This window comes from Peromyscus maniculatus, chromosome X (genome assembly GCF_049852395.1).
Source record: "Peromyscus maniculatus bairdii isolate BWxNUB_F1_BW_parent chromosome X, HU_Pman_BW_mat_3.1, whole genome shotgun sequence".
Taxonomy (NCBI): domain Eukaryota; kingdom Metazoa; phylum Chordata; class Mammalia; order Rodentia; family Cricetidae; genus Peromyscus; species Peromyscus maniculatus.
Genome location: NC_134875.1, coordinates 144,048,033 through 144,065,794, shown reverse-complemented (window position 1 = coordinate 144,065,794; position 17,762 = coordinate 144,048,033). Strand labels below are relative to the sequence as shown.

General features: G+C 44.4%; 1 protein-coding gene across 1 annotated transcript; it reads left to right on the top strand.

Moving 5' to 3' along the window:
• Positions 1-10,252: 10,252 nt before the first annotated feature.
• On the top strand, positions 10,253-16,462 carry LOC121826700 (uncharacterized). The gene has a single exon (XM_076561753.1). The coding sequence runs from the start codon at positions 10,474-10,476 to the stop codon at positions 16,267-16,269; it is 5,796 nt and encodes a 1,931-aa protein (XP_076417868.1). The 5' UTR covers positions 10,253-10,473; the 3' UTR covers positions 16,270-16,462.
• Positions 16,463-17,762: the final 1,300 nt, after the last annotated feature.

Here is a 17,762-nt window from a genome sequence, read left to right as displayed (position 1 = left end):
CCGAGTTATGGGTAAAGCTTATTTGAAGTTCTAGATAAAAGTGTAGTATGATGGACCATCTCAGCTAGCCATCTTGGAACTGTCCTGAAAAGTTTGCAGTCCAACCAATGCAAATTATCTAAAGCTGATAGTTACTGATTTAGTTTACAAGTAGATACAGTAATCTACCTTATTATCCTATCCTATCTATGTGTTTCATTTGTTTTACCTTGCCTGCCTAAGGTACCTGATTGGTCTAATAAAAAGCTGAATAGCCAATAGCTAGGCAGTAGGGGGATAGACAAGGCTGTCAGACAGAGAGAATAAGTAGTAGGAGGAATCCAGGCTCAAGAGAGAATGAGGGAGAAAAGAGAGGGAGACACCAGGGGCCAGCCAGGCAGGCAGCCACCAGCCAGCCAGACATGGAGGAAGCAGGAAAAGTAGGGCATACAGAATGAAAGATAAAAGCCCCAAGGCAAAACATAGATGAAGAGAAACAGGTTAAGTTAAGTTATAAGAGCTAGTGGAACAAGCATAAGATAAGGCTGAGCATTCATAACTAATAATAAGTCTCCATGTCATAATTTGGGGGCTGGCAGTCCAAGAAAGCCTGCTACAGAAAGCAGCCACATTCTTTGCTAAAATATCACAAGAATTGTCTCTAGTATTCATCACCCCTGAAACCTCTTGAGGTGGGTCTCCATGGTCCACATTGTTTTCCATAGTATACTGTCTTCCAAGGTCCTACTAGGATGGCCCATTAAGCCCTGATTACAGCATCCAACTCTTACCTAATCCAAAGTCCTAAAGTAAAAAAGAGTAGCATGGTCAGGCCTATTATAGCAGTACCCCACGCTCTGTTACCAACTTAGTTACTGTACTATTACTGTGAAAAGACAACATAACCAAGACAGCTTATAAAAGAAAGCATTTAACTAGGAGCTTGCTTACAGTTTCAGAGGGTTAGTCCCTAATCATCATGGTGGGGAGCATGGCAGTGGGCAGGAAGGCATGGCACTGGGGCAGTAGCTGAGAATTCATATCTGATCTGAAAGTTGCAGGCAGGAACTTTATATAAGGAACAAATGGAGCTGTTGTAGGGTGAGAGCTATTGGGAAAGCTTTTATGGAACATTTTGTTTCGGTTTAGGATGAAGTAAGTAAACATTCAGTAAATAAAACATTTAAAAGACAAGGAAACAACATAGGTATGAGGATAACAAAGGGGAAAGAGTGATCCAGGAGAGGAGCCAGAGTAGGAGGGAACTAGAAGGAATTTTTGTCTGGTCCCTGTCTCTAGGCTCCATCTCAAACCAGTTAGGATTTATTGATGTGGACAGAAGCAGCATCATTTGTGGAGATGGCACAAATTTCATCACAGTGGTCAGATCTAGTTCTTTTTAATCTTGGAGTACTGTAGAAGTCAAGAAGTTGATCTGGTCCTGAAGGATGTTAAGCTGATATGAACTGGTGAGACAGAGAGGTTAATTGATGCAAAGAATGCTTCAGTCCAGCTGTTTCAGTTCTGAGTCCTAAAAACAAGATCCAGAGTGGCAAGAAAAGTGGTGAGTTGATGGCGCATGTGTAGCAGGAATCTTAAAAGTTCTTATTAATAAAATCAAACCCGAGGCCAGTTATTGGGGTCCACGCTGGTAGATCAGAGAGACAGAACAAGCCACAGCCATCTCACCTTGCCAGTTCCTCAGCTGGTCCTGTTTCCTCAGACTGGAAGCTTCTGTGTCCTCATCCCAATGGCTCTCAGCTGAACTGCTGCTCCAAAGCCTGAAGCTTAACCAGCCACATGCTTAACCAGCCAAATGCCCCTAGTTTCTGGTCCTGACGCCTTATATATCTTTCTGTTTTCTACCACCACTCCCTGGGATTAAAGGCTGGCTTTCTGGGATTAAAGGCGTGTCACCATGCTTGGCTGTTTCCAATGTGGCCTTGAACTCACAGAGATCCAGAGGGATTTCTGTCTCTGGAATGCTAGGATTAAAGGCGTGTGCTATCATTGACTAACTAGTGGCTTGTCTGTTCTCTGACCCCAGGTAAGTTTATTAAGGTACACAATATTTTGGTGAACACAATACCACTACATCTCCTCTCTTTTTGTCTAAAATTAAAAAAGCTTATAACTAATACAAGAAAAACTATCTAATAAGTATATACAATATATACAGACAAAAATTACATTAATGATGTCTAGTCCATTAACATTTGACAGATTCAGATAAAAACTCCATTATATATATTAACAATGTCCAGTCCAGTAACATCTGATAAACTCAGACCAAAAAATTTTCATTACTTATCTTATTTAAAACAAGTAGTTCCTTTTTAAAAGTAGATTCCATAATCTCCCTTTTTATCTTATCATATCCATATTTTCTCTTTTTTCTTTTCATAATAGATTCAGTAGTCTACCTTTTGTCATTTTTATATCTTCCCCTTTTTCTTCAGTGTAGATTCAATGATCCACCTATTTATCCTATTATTTCTTTATCTTTTTTCTCAGAGTAGATTCGATGATCTATCTCATATCTATATTCTCTTTTTCTTTTTGCTTTCTAGGGGTGAAGATATCTTTAGGGAATCTTGAAAAGAAAATTTTTGAGTTAATTGTCAAGTCCTGTATCATTTGTCCATTCTCTGCATAAAAGAAAAGTTCGGGGCTTGTTTCAAGTCCTTGTTTGAGTAGTCTGTCAGGCTGTATCATCTCAGCTAGCCATCTCAAAATTGTCCTAAGCAGTTTGTAGTCCAAAGCAGATCTTTCAGCTTAATGGCTTTACCATAGTCCTTTTGAAGATTTCAAAGTTGCTGTTAGGTGTGGTCATGGTTCCATGCAGACTTTTTTTTTTTTTTTTTTGCCTCCTCTGTGGTTTGGAGCAATCACAGTCTGATAAATGTCTCTCTCTTGGAACCATGAACATTCTTCCCTAGTACAGGAAATCTTCACAGCAATTTCTCCCCACCATTTTTCTTCCCAAACTTTTCCAAACTGACCTTTGCCGATGCTTTCTTGTAACACGATGGTCCTGGCAATTCTTCTCTGAACCAACAGCAGTAAACCCTTCGTCCCAGGTAGCAGCATCACCGCAGTCACCAACACGATGAGAAGGAACTGGCAACGTGGAGCAGTAGCCACTGCTTCCATGGTCCCACTACTGTTTGTGGTTCAGTCCGGGCCAAAGCTTCTCCCAAGCCTCCTAGGCCGGCCTCAAACTCGGGATCCTCCTGCCTCTGTCTCCTTCAGCAAATCCTACCGGTGTGCGCCACCACAACCGCCTGAGTGTAGCTTGGACCTGAGCTGGGGCTCACAAGGCCACAGGCAAACAGCTTTTTCATGAATTCGTAACACGAACGTTGGGCGCCAGATGTAGCAGGAATCTTAAAAGTTCTTATTAATAAAATCAAACCCGAGGCCAGTTATTGGGGTCCACGCTGGTAGATCAGAGAGACAGAACAAGCCACAGCCATCTCACCTTGCCAGTTCCTCAGCTGGTCCTGTTTCCTCAGACTGGAAGCTTCTGTGTCCTCATCCCAATGGTTCTCAGCTGAACTGCTGCTCCAAAGCCTGAAGCTTAACCAGCCACATGCTTAACCAGCCAAATGCCCCTAGTTTCTGGTCCTGACGCCTTATATATCTTTCTGTTTTCTACCACCACTCCCTGGGATTAAAGGCTGGCTTTCTGGGATTAAAGGCGTGTCACCATGCTTGGCTGTTTCCAATGTGGCCTTGAACTCACAGAGATCCAGAGGGATTTCTGTCTCTGGAATGCTAGGATTAAAGGCGTGTGCTATCATTGACTAACTAGTGGCTTGTCTGTTCTCTGACCCCAGGTAAGTTTATTAAGGTACACAATATTTTGGTGAACACAATACCACTACACGCATGGCCTATCAATCTCCTTTTAGAGGTAACCCAAACTATTTTAGAGGTTTGGGGGGCTGATCTCTTGGTAACTGCTTCAAGGCTGACAGAAGGGTAATGAGGGGAACAGCAGATAGAGTGCCTCAGAAGAGGGTCCATCCAAAGGGCCATGAGAAAACTTGACAGTTGGTTGATCCAGAATACCAGTCAAGAGGTAATAACTGTACAACTTTGTGGGGAACATCACAGGAGAAAAACTCTTACATCAAGATTAACATGAATTAAGTGCAATTGTACAACTGGCTGGACCATGTACCAGAGCTCTATAGAAGGATAAGGTGACTGTAATTAGCTGTTTGTTTACATCAGACTCTTGCATAAGGGACAAGTACCTGGAAGCTTTGAAAAAGAAGTCAGTTAAAGTCAGCATCCAAGGAAAGTATCTGAACAGAAAGTATCTTAAGTGGTATTCCTTGCTTCCACATATGATAAGCTTTGTATATTTTATTAAAATATTAACAATACCACCTATTATTTAATGAACAAAACCAGAGTATTTTAAGTAAAACAAATTTTTGGTTAGAAACAATTTGATAAGGTGAAATTTTAAAAATTGGGTCCATTACCTTAAATGACCATATCCAGAATTTGAATACATGACTTAATATATATATATATATATTTGTTAGCATCAAATTGTTGTACCTATATTCCAAGACTATATAGTAAATATATTTTATATTGTCAGACTGTATAAAGAGACAATTTAATTCTGAGTTGTATTCCATCCCAAGAAATAATTTCCAATTAAAAAAGTATAGTCTCGGAGACAGTGATGGCCTTGCTTAGAGTAAATGATTCACTTTACAAAGTTTTCTAAAATTAACCCTATTAACAGAGCCTTTAAAAAATTCTCTACAATGTTTTAATTCCATACCCTCAACCAACAGATGAAAGATGAAAGCAGCCAGTCATGTCAAATCTGTAATAAATACTGTAACATGGACTGATTTGACAAAGAAGGCTAAGCCAGCTCTTGACTCCTCCTGCTGATGGACAAATCTCTAGGTTACCACATTCTGACAGCAGTAAGCATGTTTTTTTAACATCATTTTATAAAAATAAATGGTTGTTTAGAGGCATAATTTGTAAGGCAAGATAGCCAAATTAAATGAACTTTGGCTTCTGGAATTTCTTAGGATGTTTCCCACAAGCACCACTGGCAGAGAAAACCCTTATATTCCTTGTAGGCTTCAAGGTGAGAGCAAAGGCATTGGCCCTGGAGCTCTCAGTCTGCATAGAGACTAGATTATTTTCTCAAAGCACCACAAGTGAGTTCAGGTTGGAGAGAACCTCCTTTATTTAAGTCATCTTCTAATCTAAAGGTTTGAGACATCACTTAATAGAATCATTTGTTGACTCTACAGATATAAAACCAGCTGTCAATGATACCTCTTAGATATTTTGTACAATTTTCCAAAGTTGTGAGTTGGATGACAGAGTGTCTGGCATCCTCCTGTAATAAGGGAACATGGGTAGTTAAGTAATTAGCTTTTACCCTGTAATTAGCTTTTAATAAGAGAAAGAATTGATGCCAGGGTAAAGGGCATGGCCAATTGAACTAGCATGCAGGTCCCATACCAGTCGGGTGAAGGCTTAGCTACAAGGTTCCCCTGTTCACAGCATCCTCTTATGTCACCACAGGAGACATTGAGGGCAGAGTAATGCTATTTGTCTCTCTGTTGTTTGAGACATTTAGGATGTGGGTGTAGACTCTGAGATCCTCCACTGGGTAAGAGAATCTATCTGCGCTGTTGTTGATATGAGGAGTAATTTACCTTTAAGATAAAGAGGATTTTTTTTCCTGTCTTGGCTTACATGGCTGGAGATGGTCAGGCCTACGCAGCTAGAGGCAGAAGCAGCAGACTTCTGGCAGGTCTTATTTTCCGTGAATCCTGGTCCTGAAAAGTGGCTAGCATGCAGCTTACTATAGTAAAAAGCTTACCCCAGCTTACCCAAGAGAACTTGTGCTCTATCCAAGGGAAATGCTTGAGCTTAGGGGGTTTCCTGCAATGCAAGTATATTGAAATTTAACCCATTTTATTCAAGTATTCAGTCTTTTATAAACAATTTATATACAAGATTTTGAATATTATTTTACATTAAAGTTTAAGTTTACTTCAAACTTTTTTTTTACTTGCTTTGGACTTAATATTGACGACATATACAGAATACAATGCGATGGGGTATAAAAATAGCTCTCTCTCTCCACAATAGTGATAAAGTCACATGGCATGCCCTTTCTTTAATCCTAGTAAAGATAGTGTCTGAGTCACATGGCTGCTGAGATGGTGGCAAGCCACATGGTTGTTATGTAATCCAAGGTAAGCATAGGTCATCAGCTAAGACGGCAGCCAGCCACATGGTACTCCAAGGTTAGCCCATCAGGCACACAATCTTTTCCTAAACAATAGTTGAATCCAAGTTACATACATGGTATGTCGTTATAGCAAATTAAAATTATCTATCTATACATATATTTTTAAAATCATACTCAATGAGTTTATAAATCCTAAAATACACAAAATTTGTTTCAATAAAAGCTCTAAAGATAGTAAACGAAACCAAGGAAAAGGAGGGGCATATTTAGAGTTAAATAAAACAAAAAAATGGAGTATGTGATAAGCAACAACGATCCTTATTGTGAATAGTTTACTTTTTAGCTGTTTTTAAGCACATAGTATCTTTTCCTGTGTTGTCCTGTTTTGCTCTCCTTTTCCCTGTCACAGAGGTTAAGTTGACAGCCTGACCCAGGACAGAGACTTTTGAGGAAACTTGTAAACAAACATGCCTGGGTCTAAAGCAAATGGGCCCAAATCCAACTCCAGATCTGCTTTCTCAGTAGAGTAGAACAGCATGAAACAATTTGTTCAGTATTATCTATACCCAAAAGATATTTAACTTCTGTAAGACTGAATCCAGTGATCTATATATCCATAACCAGTTGGTGTGTGTCTGCATATGGGAGCTCACAACCTGAAGTGCTTTTACCTACAAGCAGGATTTTCCAGGTTTGGAGAGGCAGAAACATAAGTAGGCCCAAAACATAAGGCAAAATGGTGTAAGGCAAAAGAGTTCTATGAAGATACAAGTTCAGAGGCCCAGCAGAAAAGGTAGACATTGTAGTTCTAAATGTGGTGATAAAGCAGAGCCTTGAGAAAGGTTTAAGGGAGTTTTATGTGGGATGGGGCTCAACCATGCTGCCATTCCATCTTATGGATTATGTCTAATTCTAGTAACTGGAACATTCTCTACTTTTCTCAGTAAACTTTCTTGCTCAATCGAACCAAAAGCTAATTTGTTTTGTGGTGATTTGAATGAGAATGCTCCCTGTAGGCTCATCTGTTCCAATGCTTGGTTCCTAGTTAGTGGAGCTATCTGAAAAGGATTAGGAAGTTGTGGCCTTGTTCAAAGGCCAATGCAAGGCCAAGTGGATCACAATGTAAGTTCTCAGGCATGTGCCTGACTACCTAGCACCATGTTTCCCACCATTATGAAAGTGGGATAATTGATTTTATATAGTTTTTCTAGTCTATCTTTTATTAATTTCCACTCAAATCTCCATTATTTTATACCTTTTTCTTGTTTCAGGTTTACTTATTTATTTTCCAGTTTCTTGAGAGAAAAGGTCAGGTTATTGAGCTGATACTTTTTAAAAAAAGATTTAAAAAATGTGTGTGTGTGTGTGTGTGTGTGTGTGTGTGTGTGTGTGTGTGTGTGTGTGATCTTTGTATGTATGAGCATGTATATATGGGTTCTTGAAGAGTCCACAGGGCGTCATATCCCTTGAACCTATAGTTACAAATGGTTTTGACTACTGGATGTGGCTTGTGGGAATCAAACTAGGGTCCTTTGCAAGAACAGCAATGTGGGAACCCACAGTGACTCCAGCTTATGTCTTAATTCCATCTTGACTTAAGGCCAGAGAGTTCAAGCTGGTTTTTGCTCCTCAAGGCCAAATGACAGGATATTTGGCTAAAGGAGTGGTTACTAGATGTTTTGAGAATTCAGGATGTTTACTCTTGTTGGTTTCTTGAATCATGGTAAAGAAGTCTTTTGCCCCCCTTGCTTTGGGTATAAAAAGACTATGAGAAATAAATTTGAGGCTGCTGCAGTATTCACGGAGAGCCCTCCCAATTCTATCTTCTGTCTCTTTCTTTCTTAAGCCTCACTCCCCTATTCAGGTGCTGTTTGACAAGTTGGCTGGTCCCAACACAGCAAGTACAGTAACTGCTGCACCATCTCTCTAGCCCCCGTTTCTTGTTGTTTTTTTTTTTTCTTTTCTTTTTATTTTTTATTTTTTATTTTTTGGTTTTTTGAAACAGGGTTTCTCTGCGTAGTTTTGCGCCTTTCCTGGAGCTCACTTGGTAGCCCAGGCTGGCCTCGAACTCACAGCGATCCGCCTGGCTCTGCCTCCCGAGTGCTGGGATTAAAGGCGTGCGCCACCACCGCCCGGCTGTTTTTTTCTTTTGAATAGGCACTCATCATTTAAAAATTTCCCTAAGCACTAATTTAGTAATGTCTTATAGATATTCCTATATTTTGTCTTCATTTACATTTTTAACTTCCAATTTATTTCCTCTGTAGTTGAACTTTCAATTCTCCTGCTTTAGCTGTTCAGTGGTTGGGATTGTAGGCCTTCTCTACCAGGTGTGTGTTTTCTAACTTCCCTTTTTAATTTCTTCTTTTATACATTTTTATACTATTCAATTTTCACAGATTTTTATTTTCATAATTTCCTTATTATTGATTTCTAACACCATACCATTGTGGTTAAAGAGCATACTTGATTCTATACCTTTATTTTCTTTTTCTTCTTGCCAGTGTATGATCTAACATTGAGAATGTTCTACATGCACTTGAGAAACATGTCTATTCTGCTACTCTTGAGTGGATTGTTGTGTAGATGTATTTGTAGGACTATTTGGTTCTTAGTGTTGTTCAAGTTTTTTTTATCTCATTGTTAACTTTTCTCTATTGTTCTGTTACTGAAAGTAGTTATTGAAATCTCCAGCTAGTATTTTTGAATTGTCTAATGTATTTCTGTGACTTTTTGCTTCATGTATTTTGTTTTCTGTTCTTAGATGATTACATGTTCATAATTGTGATAGCTCCTGATGGTTAAATTCTTTCATCATTAGAAAGCATTGTTTATCCTGTAATGTTTTATTTTAAAGTGTGTTTTGTCTGATACATATATTGCCACTTTAGCTTTCTTAGGGTTGCAATTAATATCTTGTATCTTTTGTCATTTTTTTAAACTTTCAGTCTATCTGTATATTTTTGAGACACATAGTTTAATACATAAATTTATTATTCTTACATTCTCAGGGTGAATGAAAATGAACTCTTTGTCACACTCAGAAGTGGCTCAATCCTGGAGGCAATGGAGAAAGGGAGGATGGAAAGAGACCTATTCATGGTGATATTTTATTAGTACTGAAATATGATTTTATTTGTATGTTAATAAATAAAATTGCCTGTGGATCAGAGCTAAGAGCAAACCATTTAGCAGAAGTCTGGCAGTGGTGGCACATGCCCTTAATCCAATCACATGGCAGGCAGAATCTCTGTGGGTTCAAGGACACAGCCAAGTGGTGACCTGAACCTTTAATCTCAGTACAAACCACAGAGACCTGGAGGTCAGTATAGAGGGGCAGTGACGAGGAAGTCATTTGGTTGGGTTTAGAACCAATGAGAAGGCAGAACAGAAAGGCAATAAAAAGACAGGACATAGGAAGAAGGTCTCTCTTCCTCTCAGGGGAAGGACAGCAGCAAGTGGTACAACAAGGTGGTCTTAGCTCTTGGCTACTGCTCAATCTCTGGGCTTTTAATTCTTTATTTTGCTGTGTGTTTCTTATTTAATAAGACTGTTTAGAATTACATCTACACATTCTTTTTCAGTGATGAGAGGCTGGAGATGACACACCTTTCTTTTCTCCATCTGGGCTGCAGGGACCACAAGTCTAGAGTTTCTCCACACCCTTGCACTCAGGATTGAAGAGTAAGAACCAAGTGATTTAGGCAGAGAGAAAGAGTCAGAGGAAGGAAGTCGCATTGGTCAAGAAAGATAAGTAGGGCATGCATGCCTTTAATGTCAGCACTGAGGAGGCAGAAGTTTGGGGGATCTTTGTGAGCTTAAGGACAACCTGGTCTTTTTAAAAAAAGTAAAGAAAAGGAAGGCTCCTCCCCCCACGCACCATTACTATGACATCAGAGTGGTAGTCCAATCATTTGGCTATGGAACATAGTACAATTTACATAAGACTACTGATTGGTTGACAGGCATAGTCCCGCCCCCAAGATGACGTTTGTGTAAGATAGTTGCCAGAGAAACCTGACTTGGTGCTGGCGGTTGGACAAGCAGCAGGCTCTTCACTGCCGCTCCTCCACAGTCCTATAAAAGAGCTAAATTTGATTAACATTCAGGAAATTTGATCCTGGTTATACAACTAATTCAGACTACAGACTTCTGGGCTATGTTCCCAGTCCATTTTTCCAGATAATCCCAGAAAATCTGGGAATTCATTAGTTCTTTGACCATAAAGCAAGAAGATTGCTTCAATGAGTTCCAGAAAGAAAGGACCTCATGTTTGTGACCAGCATTTTGCTGAAGAAGATGATTTCGTGAAGCCGAAGCCAAGCTACAGGCAGGTCGGAAAGGTGAGAAAACTCTCCTCAAGACAGAAATCCACCGAGCTGAGAAGTCTTCAACCAGCTCTTCCAGGAAGACCACGGGGCCGCCCTGCCACAAAAAGTCACTGGAGAAGACCCTCTACAGGTGAAGGTGGCCCCACAGGGAGAGGTCGACCTAGGAAGAAAAGCCGCCCTGCAGAGGAGGCTAGCTCAGTTGAATGGGGTAACTCTGTGGAGAGAAGACCCTCTACAGGTGAAGATCGCCCCACAGGGAAAGGTCGACCTAGGAAGAAAAGCCGCCCTGCACAGGAGGCTCGCTCAGTCGAATGGGGTAACTCTGTGGAGAGAAGACCCTCTACAGGTGAAGATGGCCCCACAGGGAAAGGTCCACCTAGGAAGAAAAGCCGCCCTGCAGAGGAGGGTCGCTCAGTTGAATGGGGTAACTTTGTGGAGAGAAGACCCTCTACAGGTGAAGGTCACCCCACAGGGAGAGGTCGACCTAGGAAGAAAAGCCACCCAGCAGAGGAGGCTCGCTCAGTCGAATGGGGTAACTCTGTGGAGAGAAGACCCTCTACAGGTGAAGATCGCCCCACAGGGAAAGGTCGACCTAGGAAGAAAAGCCGCCCTGCACAGGAGGCTTGCTCAGTCGAATGGGGTAACTCTGTAGAGAGAAGACCCTCTACAGGTGAAGATTGCCCCACAGGGAAAGGTCGACCTAAGAAGAAAAGCCGCCCTGCAGAGGAGGCTCGCTCAGTCGAATGGGGTAACTCTATGGAGAGAAGACCCTCGACAGGTGAAGATCGCCCCACAGAGAGAGGTCGACCTAGGAAGAAAAGCCACCCTGCCAACGAGGCTCGCTCAGTCGAATGGGGTAACTCTGTGGAGAGAAGACCCTCTACAGGTGAAGATCGCCCCACAGGGAAAGGTCGACCTAGGAAGAAAAGCCTCCCTGCAGAGGAGGCTCGCTCAGTCGAATGGGGTAACTCTGTGGAGAGAAGACCCTCCACAGGTGAAGGTCACCCCACAGGAAGAGGTCGACCTAAGAAGAAAAGCCGCCCTGCAGAGGAGGATCGCTCAGTCGAATGGGGTAACTCTGTGGAGAGAAGACCCTCTACAGGTGAAGGTCACCCCACAGGAAGAGGTCGACCTAAGAAGAAAAGCCACCCTGCAGAGGAGGCTCGCTCAGTCGAATGGGGTAACTCTGTGGAGAGAAGACCCTCTACAGGTGAAGATCGCCCCACAGGAAGAGGTCGACCTAGGAAGAAAAGCCTCCCTGCAGAGGAGGCTTGCTCAGTCGAATGGGGTAACTCTGTCGAGAGAAGACCCTCTACAGGTGAAGGTCACCCCACAGGGAAAGGTCAGCTCAGGAAGAAAATCTGCTCTGCAGATGAGGTTCGCTCAGTCGAATGGGGTAACTCTGTGGAGAGAAGACCCTCTACAGGTGCAGATCGCGCCACAGGAAAAGGTCGTCCTAGGAAGAAAAGCCGCTCTGCAGAGGAGGCTCGCTCAGTCGAATGGGGTAACTCTGTGGAGAGAAGACCCTCTACAGGTGAAGATTGCCCCACAGGGAAAGGTCGACCTAGGAAGAAAAGCCACCCTGCAGAGGAGGCTCGCTCAGTCGAATGGGGTAACTCTGTGGAGAGAAGACCCTCTACAGGTGAAGATCACCCCACAGGAAGAGGTCGACCTAAGAAGAAAAGCCATCCTGCAGAGGAGGGTCGCTCAGTGGAATGGGGTAACTCTGTCGAGAGAAGACCCTCTACAGGTGAAGATCGCCCCACAGGAAGAGGTCGACCTAAGAAGAAAAGCCATCCTGCAGAGGAGGGTCGCTCAGTGGAATGGGGTAAATCTGTGGAGAGAAGACCCTCTACAGGTGAAGATCGCCCCACAGGGAAAGGTCGACCTAGGAAGAAAAGCCGCCCTGCAGAGGAGGCTTGCTCAGTGGAATGGGGTAACTCTGTCGAGAGAAGACCCTCTAAAGGTGAAGGTCACCCCACAGGGAAAGGTCGACCTAGGAAGAAAAGCCGCTCTGCAGAGGAGGCTCGCTCAGTTGAATGGGGTAACTCTGTGGAGAGAAGACCCTCTACAGGTGCAGATCGCCCCACAGGAAAAGGTCGTCCTAGGAAGAAAAGCCGCTCTGCAGAGGAGGCTCGCTCAGTCGAATGGGGTAACTCTGTGGAGAGAAGACCCTCTACAGGTGAAGATTGCCCCACAGGGAAAGGTCGACCTAGGAAGAAAAGCCACCCTGCAGAGGAGGCTCGCTCAGTCGAATGGGGTAACTCTGTGGAGAGAAGACCCTCTACAGGTGAAGATCACCCCACAGGAAGAGGTCGACCTAAGAAGAAAAGCCATCCTGCAGAGGAGGGTCGCTCAGTGGAATGGGGTAACTCTGTCGAGAGAAGACCCTCTACAGGTGAAGGTCACCCCACAGGGAAAGGTCGACCTAGGAAGAAAAGCCGCTCTGCAGAGGAGGCTCGCTCAGTCGAATGGGGTAACTCTGTGGAGAGAAGACCCTCTACAGGTGAAGGTCACCCCACAGGGAAAGGTCAGCTCAGGAAGAAAATCTGCTCTGCAGATGAGGTTCGCTCATTCGAATGGGGTAACTCTGTGGAGAGAAGACCCTCTACAGGTGAAGATCGCCCCACAGGGAAAGGTCGACCTAGGAAGAAAAGCCACCCTGCAGAGGAGGCTCGCTCAGTCGAATGGGGTAACTCTGTGGAGAGAAGACCCTCTACAGGTGAAGATCACCCCACAGGAAGAGGTCGACCTAAGAAGAAAAGCCATCCTGCAGAGGAGGGTCGCTCAGTGGAATGGGGTAACTCTGTCGAGAGAAGACCCTCTACAGGTGAAGGTCACCCCACAGGGAAAGGTCGACCTAGGAAGAAAAGCCGCTCTGCAGAGGAGGCTCGCTCAGTCGAATGGGGTAACTCTGTGGAGAGAAGACCCTCTACAGGTGAAGGTCACCCCACAGGGAAAGGTCAGCTCAGGAAGAAAATCTGCTCTGCAGATGAGGTTCGCTCATTCGAATGGGGTAACTCTGTGGAGAGAAGACCCTCTACAGGTGAAGATCGCCCCACAGGGAAAGGTCGACCTAGGAAGAAAAGCCACCCTGCAGAGGAGGGTTGCTTGGTCGAATGGGGTAACTCTGTGGAGAAAAGACCCTCTACAGGTGAAGATCGCCCCACAGGGAAAGGTCGACCTAGGAAGAAAAGCCGCTCTGCAGAGGAGGCTCGCTCAGTCGAATGGGGTAACTCTGTGGAGAGAAGACCCTCTACAGGTGAAGATCGCCCCACAGTGAAAGGTCGACCTAGGAAGAAAAGCTGCCCTGCAGAGGAGGCTCGCTCAGTGGAATGGGGTAACTCTGTGGAGAGAAGACCCTCTACAGGTGAAGATCGCCCCACAGGAAGAGGTCGACCTAAGAAGAAAAGCCATCCTGCAGAGGAGGGTCGCTCAGTGGAATGGGGTAAATCTGTGGAGAGAAGACCCTCTACAGGTGAAGATCGCCCCACAGGGAAAGGTCGACCTAGGAAGAAAAGCCGCCCTGCAGAGGAGGCTTGCTCAGTGGAATGGGGTAACTCTGTCGAGAGAAGACCCTCTAAAGGTGAAGGTCACCCCACAGGGAAAGGTCGACCTAGGAAGAAATGCCGCTCTGCAGAGGAGGCTCGCTCAGTTGAATGGGGTAACTCTGTGGAGAGAAGACCCTCTACAGGTGAAGATCGCCCCACAGGGAGAGGTTGGCTTAAGAACAAAAGCTGCTCTGCATGGGAGGGCTACTCAGTTGAAAGGAGTAACTTGGCTGGGAGTCCCTCTGCAGGTGAAGATCACTCTTCAGGGAGAGACCACCCCTTGAAAAGCCACCCTGCAGAGCAGGTTCATTCATCCCAGAATGGTAACTCTGTAAAGAGAGGACCCTCTGCTGGGAAAGATCGCCACACAGGGAGAGGTCAGCTCACTAAAAGCAGCCCTGCGGAGGAGGGTTGCTGGGTGGAAAGGGGTAACTATTCAGAGAGAGGGCCCTCTGCCAGGAATGATTGCTCCACAGGGAGAGGTCACCCCAACATAAGCCACACTACAGAGGAGGATTGTTCAGTGGAAAGGTTTACCTATGCAAAGAGAGGACTCTTTGCAGGGGAAGATATCCCTGCAGGGAGAGGTCAGCCTTCAAAGAAAAGCCACCCTGCAGAGAATGGTCACTCAACTGAGAGGGGTAACTATGCAGAGAGGGGACTCTCTTCAGGTGAAGATCACCCCACATGGAGAGGTCGGCCTTGGAAGAAAAGCCTCCATGCAGAGGAGGGTAGCTCAGTGGAAAAGGGTAACTATGCAAAGAAAGAATTATTTGCAAGGAAAGATCGTCCCACAGGGAAAGGTCGCCTCACTAAAAGCCACCCTGTAGAGAATGGTCGCTCAGTGGATAGGGGTAACTATGTAGAGAGGGAACTCTCTGTAGGTGAAGATTACCCCACAGGGAGAGGTCAGCATCAGAAGAAAAACCTCCCTGCAGAGGAAGGTCACTCAGTCCAGAGGGGTAACACAGCAAGGAGAGGACCCTCTGCAGGTGAAGATCGCCTTGCAGGGAGAGTTCGGTCTTCAAAGAAAAGCTGCCCTGCAAAGGAGGGTCACTCAGCTCAGAAGGGTGACTCTGCAGAGAGGCTACCCTCTGCAAGGAAAGATACCCCCGCAGGAAGAGGTCGGCCTCTGAAGAAAAGCCGTCATGCTGAGAAACATCTGTCTGCTGAGAGAAGTTGTCCTCCCAAAAAAAGACGTCCTGCAGAGAAAGGTCTACCCACCAAGAGATTTCGCTCTGTAGAGCAAGTTCACTCAGGGGAGAGAGGTCATCTTTCTAAGAAAAGTCGCCCTGCAGAGAGACAGCTCTCAGCCAAGAAAGGTCTCGTGGAACAGAAGGGTTGCTCTTTCCAGAAAGTTCATTCTGGAGAGAGAGGTCAGTCTTCCCAAAGCAGGTGCACTTTTGAGAAAGGTAACACAGTAGAGAATAGGTACTCTGTGGAGAAAGGTCATCACTCCATGAGGAAAGGATTTCCTATAGAGAAACCCTCTTCAGGATCCATGCCTAAGGTGCAAGTAGGAAAGAACGTGCAGAATACTCAAGAAAGCAGAAGTGGTAGTGGTACCAGCAAACCCCAGATCCCTCACCAGAATGTGGCTGGGGCTCTCAGCACCTTTCAACATGAGCAGGCAGTGCAGATGAAAAGGGGAATTATATTGAATGTGCCCAAAGAATTAAAATCATGTCTTGTTGAGGACTGGGACTTGGTAAACAAGCAGAAACAGTTATTCCAACTCCCTGCTAAGAAGAATGTAGACACCATTCTAGCAGAGTATGTCACTTTTGTGAAATCACAAAGAAGGGGTGATAATAGGGAATATTCCGTTGATGAACTTGTGATTGGAATAAGAGAGTATTTCAACAGGATGCTGGGCACCCAGCTGCTCTGCCAGTTTGAAAAACCCCAATATGCTGAAATCCACCTTGCTTATCCTGATGCTCCAATGTCTCAGGTTTATGGGGCTCCACACCTCCTGAGATTATTTGTGAAAATTGGGACTGCATTGGCAGGTTCATCCCTTGATAGACCTAGTCTTAGGTTAGTATGCAGCTATCTGCCCGATTTTCTTAAATACCTAGCGGAGAATTCTACTTCTCTGTTTAGTGCCAGTAATTACAGAGTGGCTTCTGCCGAGTATTGTTGCAAAGCCCTGTGATGGTCTGCTGACCACTCCCTGTTATGACCTGGACCAGTAAACATTTCTGTGTTTGCTGTTTTCATTGTGTAGTTGATATCCTTTAAAATTGTCAAAGTTTAACAGGGCTTAATATTTCAGTTTGATTATTATTGTGAACAGAAATAAAAAATATTAAATGCTTCTTTACCACTATTTCAACAACAAATAAATGTTCACTAAAAGAATTTGTGTTGCTTATTGGACAACATTGCTCTAATGTTGGTGCGTCTATCCACATGAGTTTCTACTAGGTGTTCATATTACATACAATGCCCTTGTTCCTAGTGCCAAAGGTTCAACATAATGGATATACCTCAAATACATGCATACACATAATTAAAAATATAAAATCTTTTAAAATGTAAAAAGATTGGAGATATAGCTAAGGAGGTCCTGTGTTTCAAAAGTGAACAAAAGAGGAAGACATGGAGGGATTGAGAAGGAAAAGGAAGAAAGGGTATAAAGAGAAAGGGAGGAGGGGAGCTAGAGAAGGGGAGCAGAAGAGGGAAGAGGGGGAGGTAGAGGGAGAGAGGGATAAGTGGAGAAGAAGAGGAGGGGAGGAAGAAAAGGAAGGAGAGGCAATGGAGGAGGAAGAGGAGGAGATAGAGAAGTTGGAGGAAAAGTAGGGGAGGGGGAAAAGAAAAGGGAGGAAGAAGGAAATGGGGAGGAGAGGGGAGAAGGAAGAGAAGGAGGGGTATGAAGAGAAGGGAGGAAGAGAAGACAGGAAGAGGAGGAGCAGGAGGAGTTAGAGAACAAGAGGAGGGGTAGGAAGAGAAGAGGAGGAAGAGATTGAAGAGAAGGAGGGAAAGGAGAAGTATAGGGAAAGGAGGGGTGGAGAAGGAAACAGGGAAGAGGAGGAAGAGAAGACAGAGGAGGGGAGAGGAAGAAGAGGTGAGGGAAGAGAAGGATCGAGGAAGAGGAAGAGAGGAGGGAGGAGAGGAGGAGCAGGAGAAGATGGAGGAGAAAGGGTGAGGGAAGAGGAGAGGGAGGAAGAGGAAAGGAAAGGAGGGGAGGGGAGAAGAGGAGGAAGAGAAGATGAGGTGGAGGAGGGGAGAAAGAAGAGAAGGAAAGAAAGGAGAAGAAGGCTATAGAAAGGAAGGGGTAGAGGAAGGGAGGAGGAAGAAAAGTAGAGGCAGAAGGATAAAGGAGAGAGGAAGGTGTGGTGGAAGCGGGACAAATAGAAGAGGCAAGGCGAGGAGGAGAAGGCAAGGGGGAGGAAGAGGAGTAGTACAAAGGTTGGAATAAAGAAGGGGAGGAGGTGAGGAGAACGGGGAGGAGAAAGGGGGAAGAGGAAGAAAACATGGGGAAGAACAGAAGGAGAAGGAGGGTGGGAGGAGGGGGAGGAGAAGGGCAGGAGGAGGGCGGGAGGAGGAAGAGAAGGGGCAGGAGAAAAGGGAGAAGGAAGAGAAGGAAAGGAAGGAAGGAGGAGGGAAAAGAGAAGAATAGAGAAAGGAAGTGGGAGAAGGGGGAAA

Excerpts from the sequence above, each read along its gene's own strand:
- LOC121826700 (XM_076561753.1), top strand. The coding sequence starts at position 10,474 with ATGAGTTCCAGAAAGAAAGGACCTCATGTTTGTGACCAGCATTTTGCT.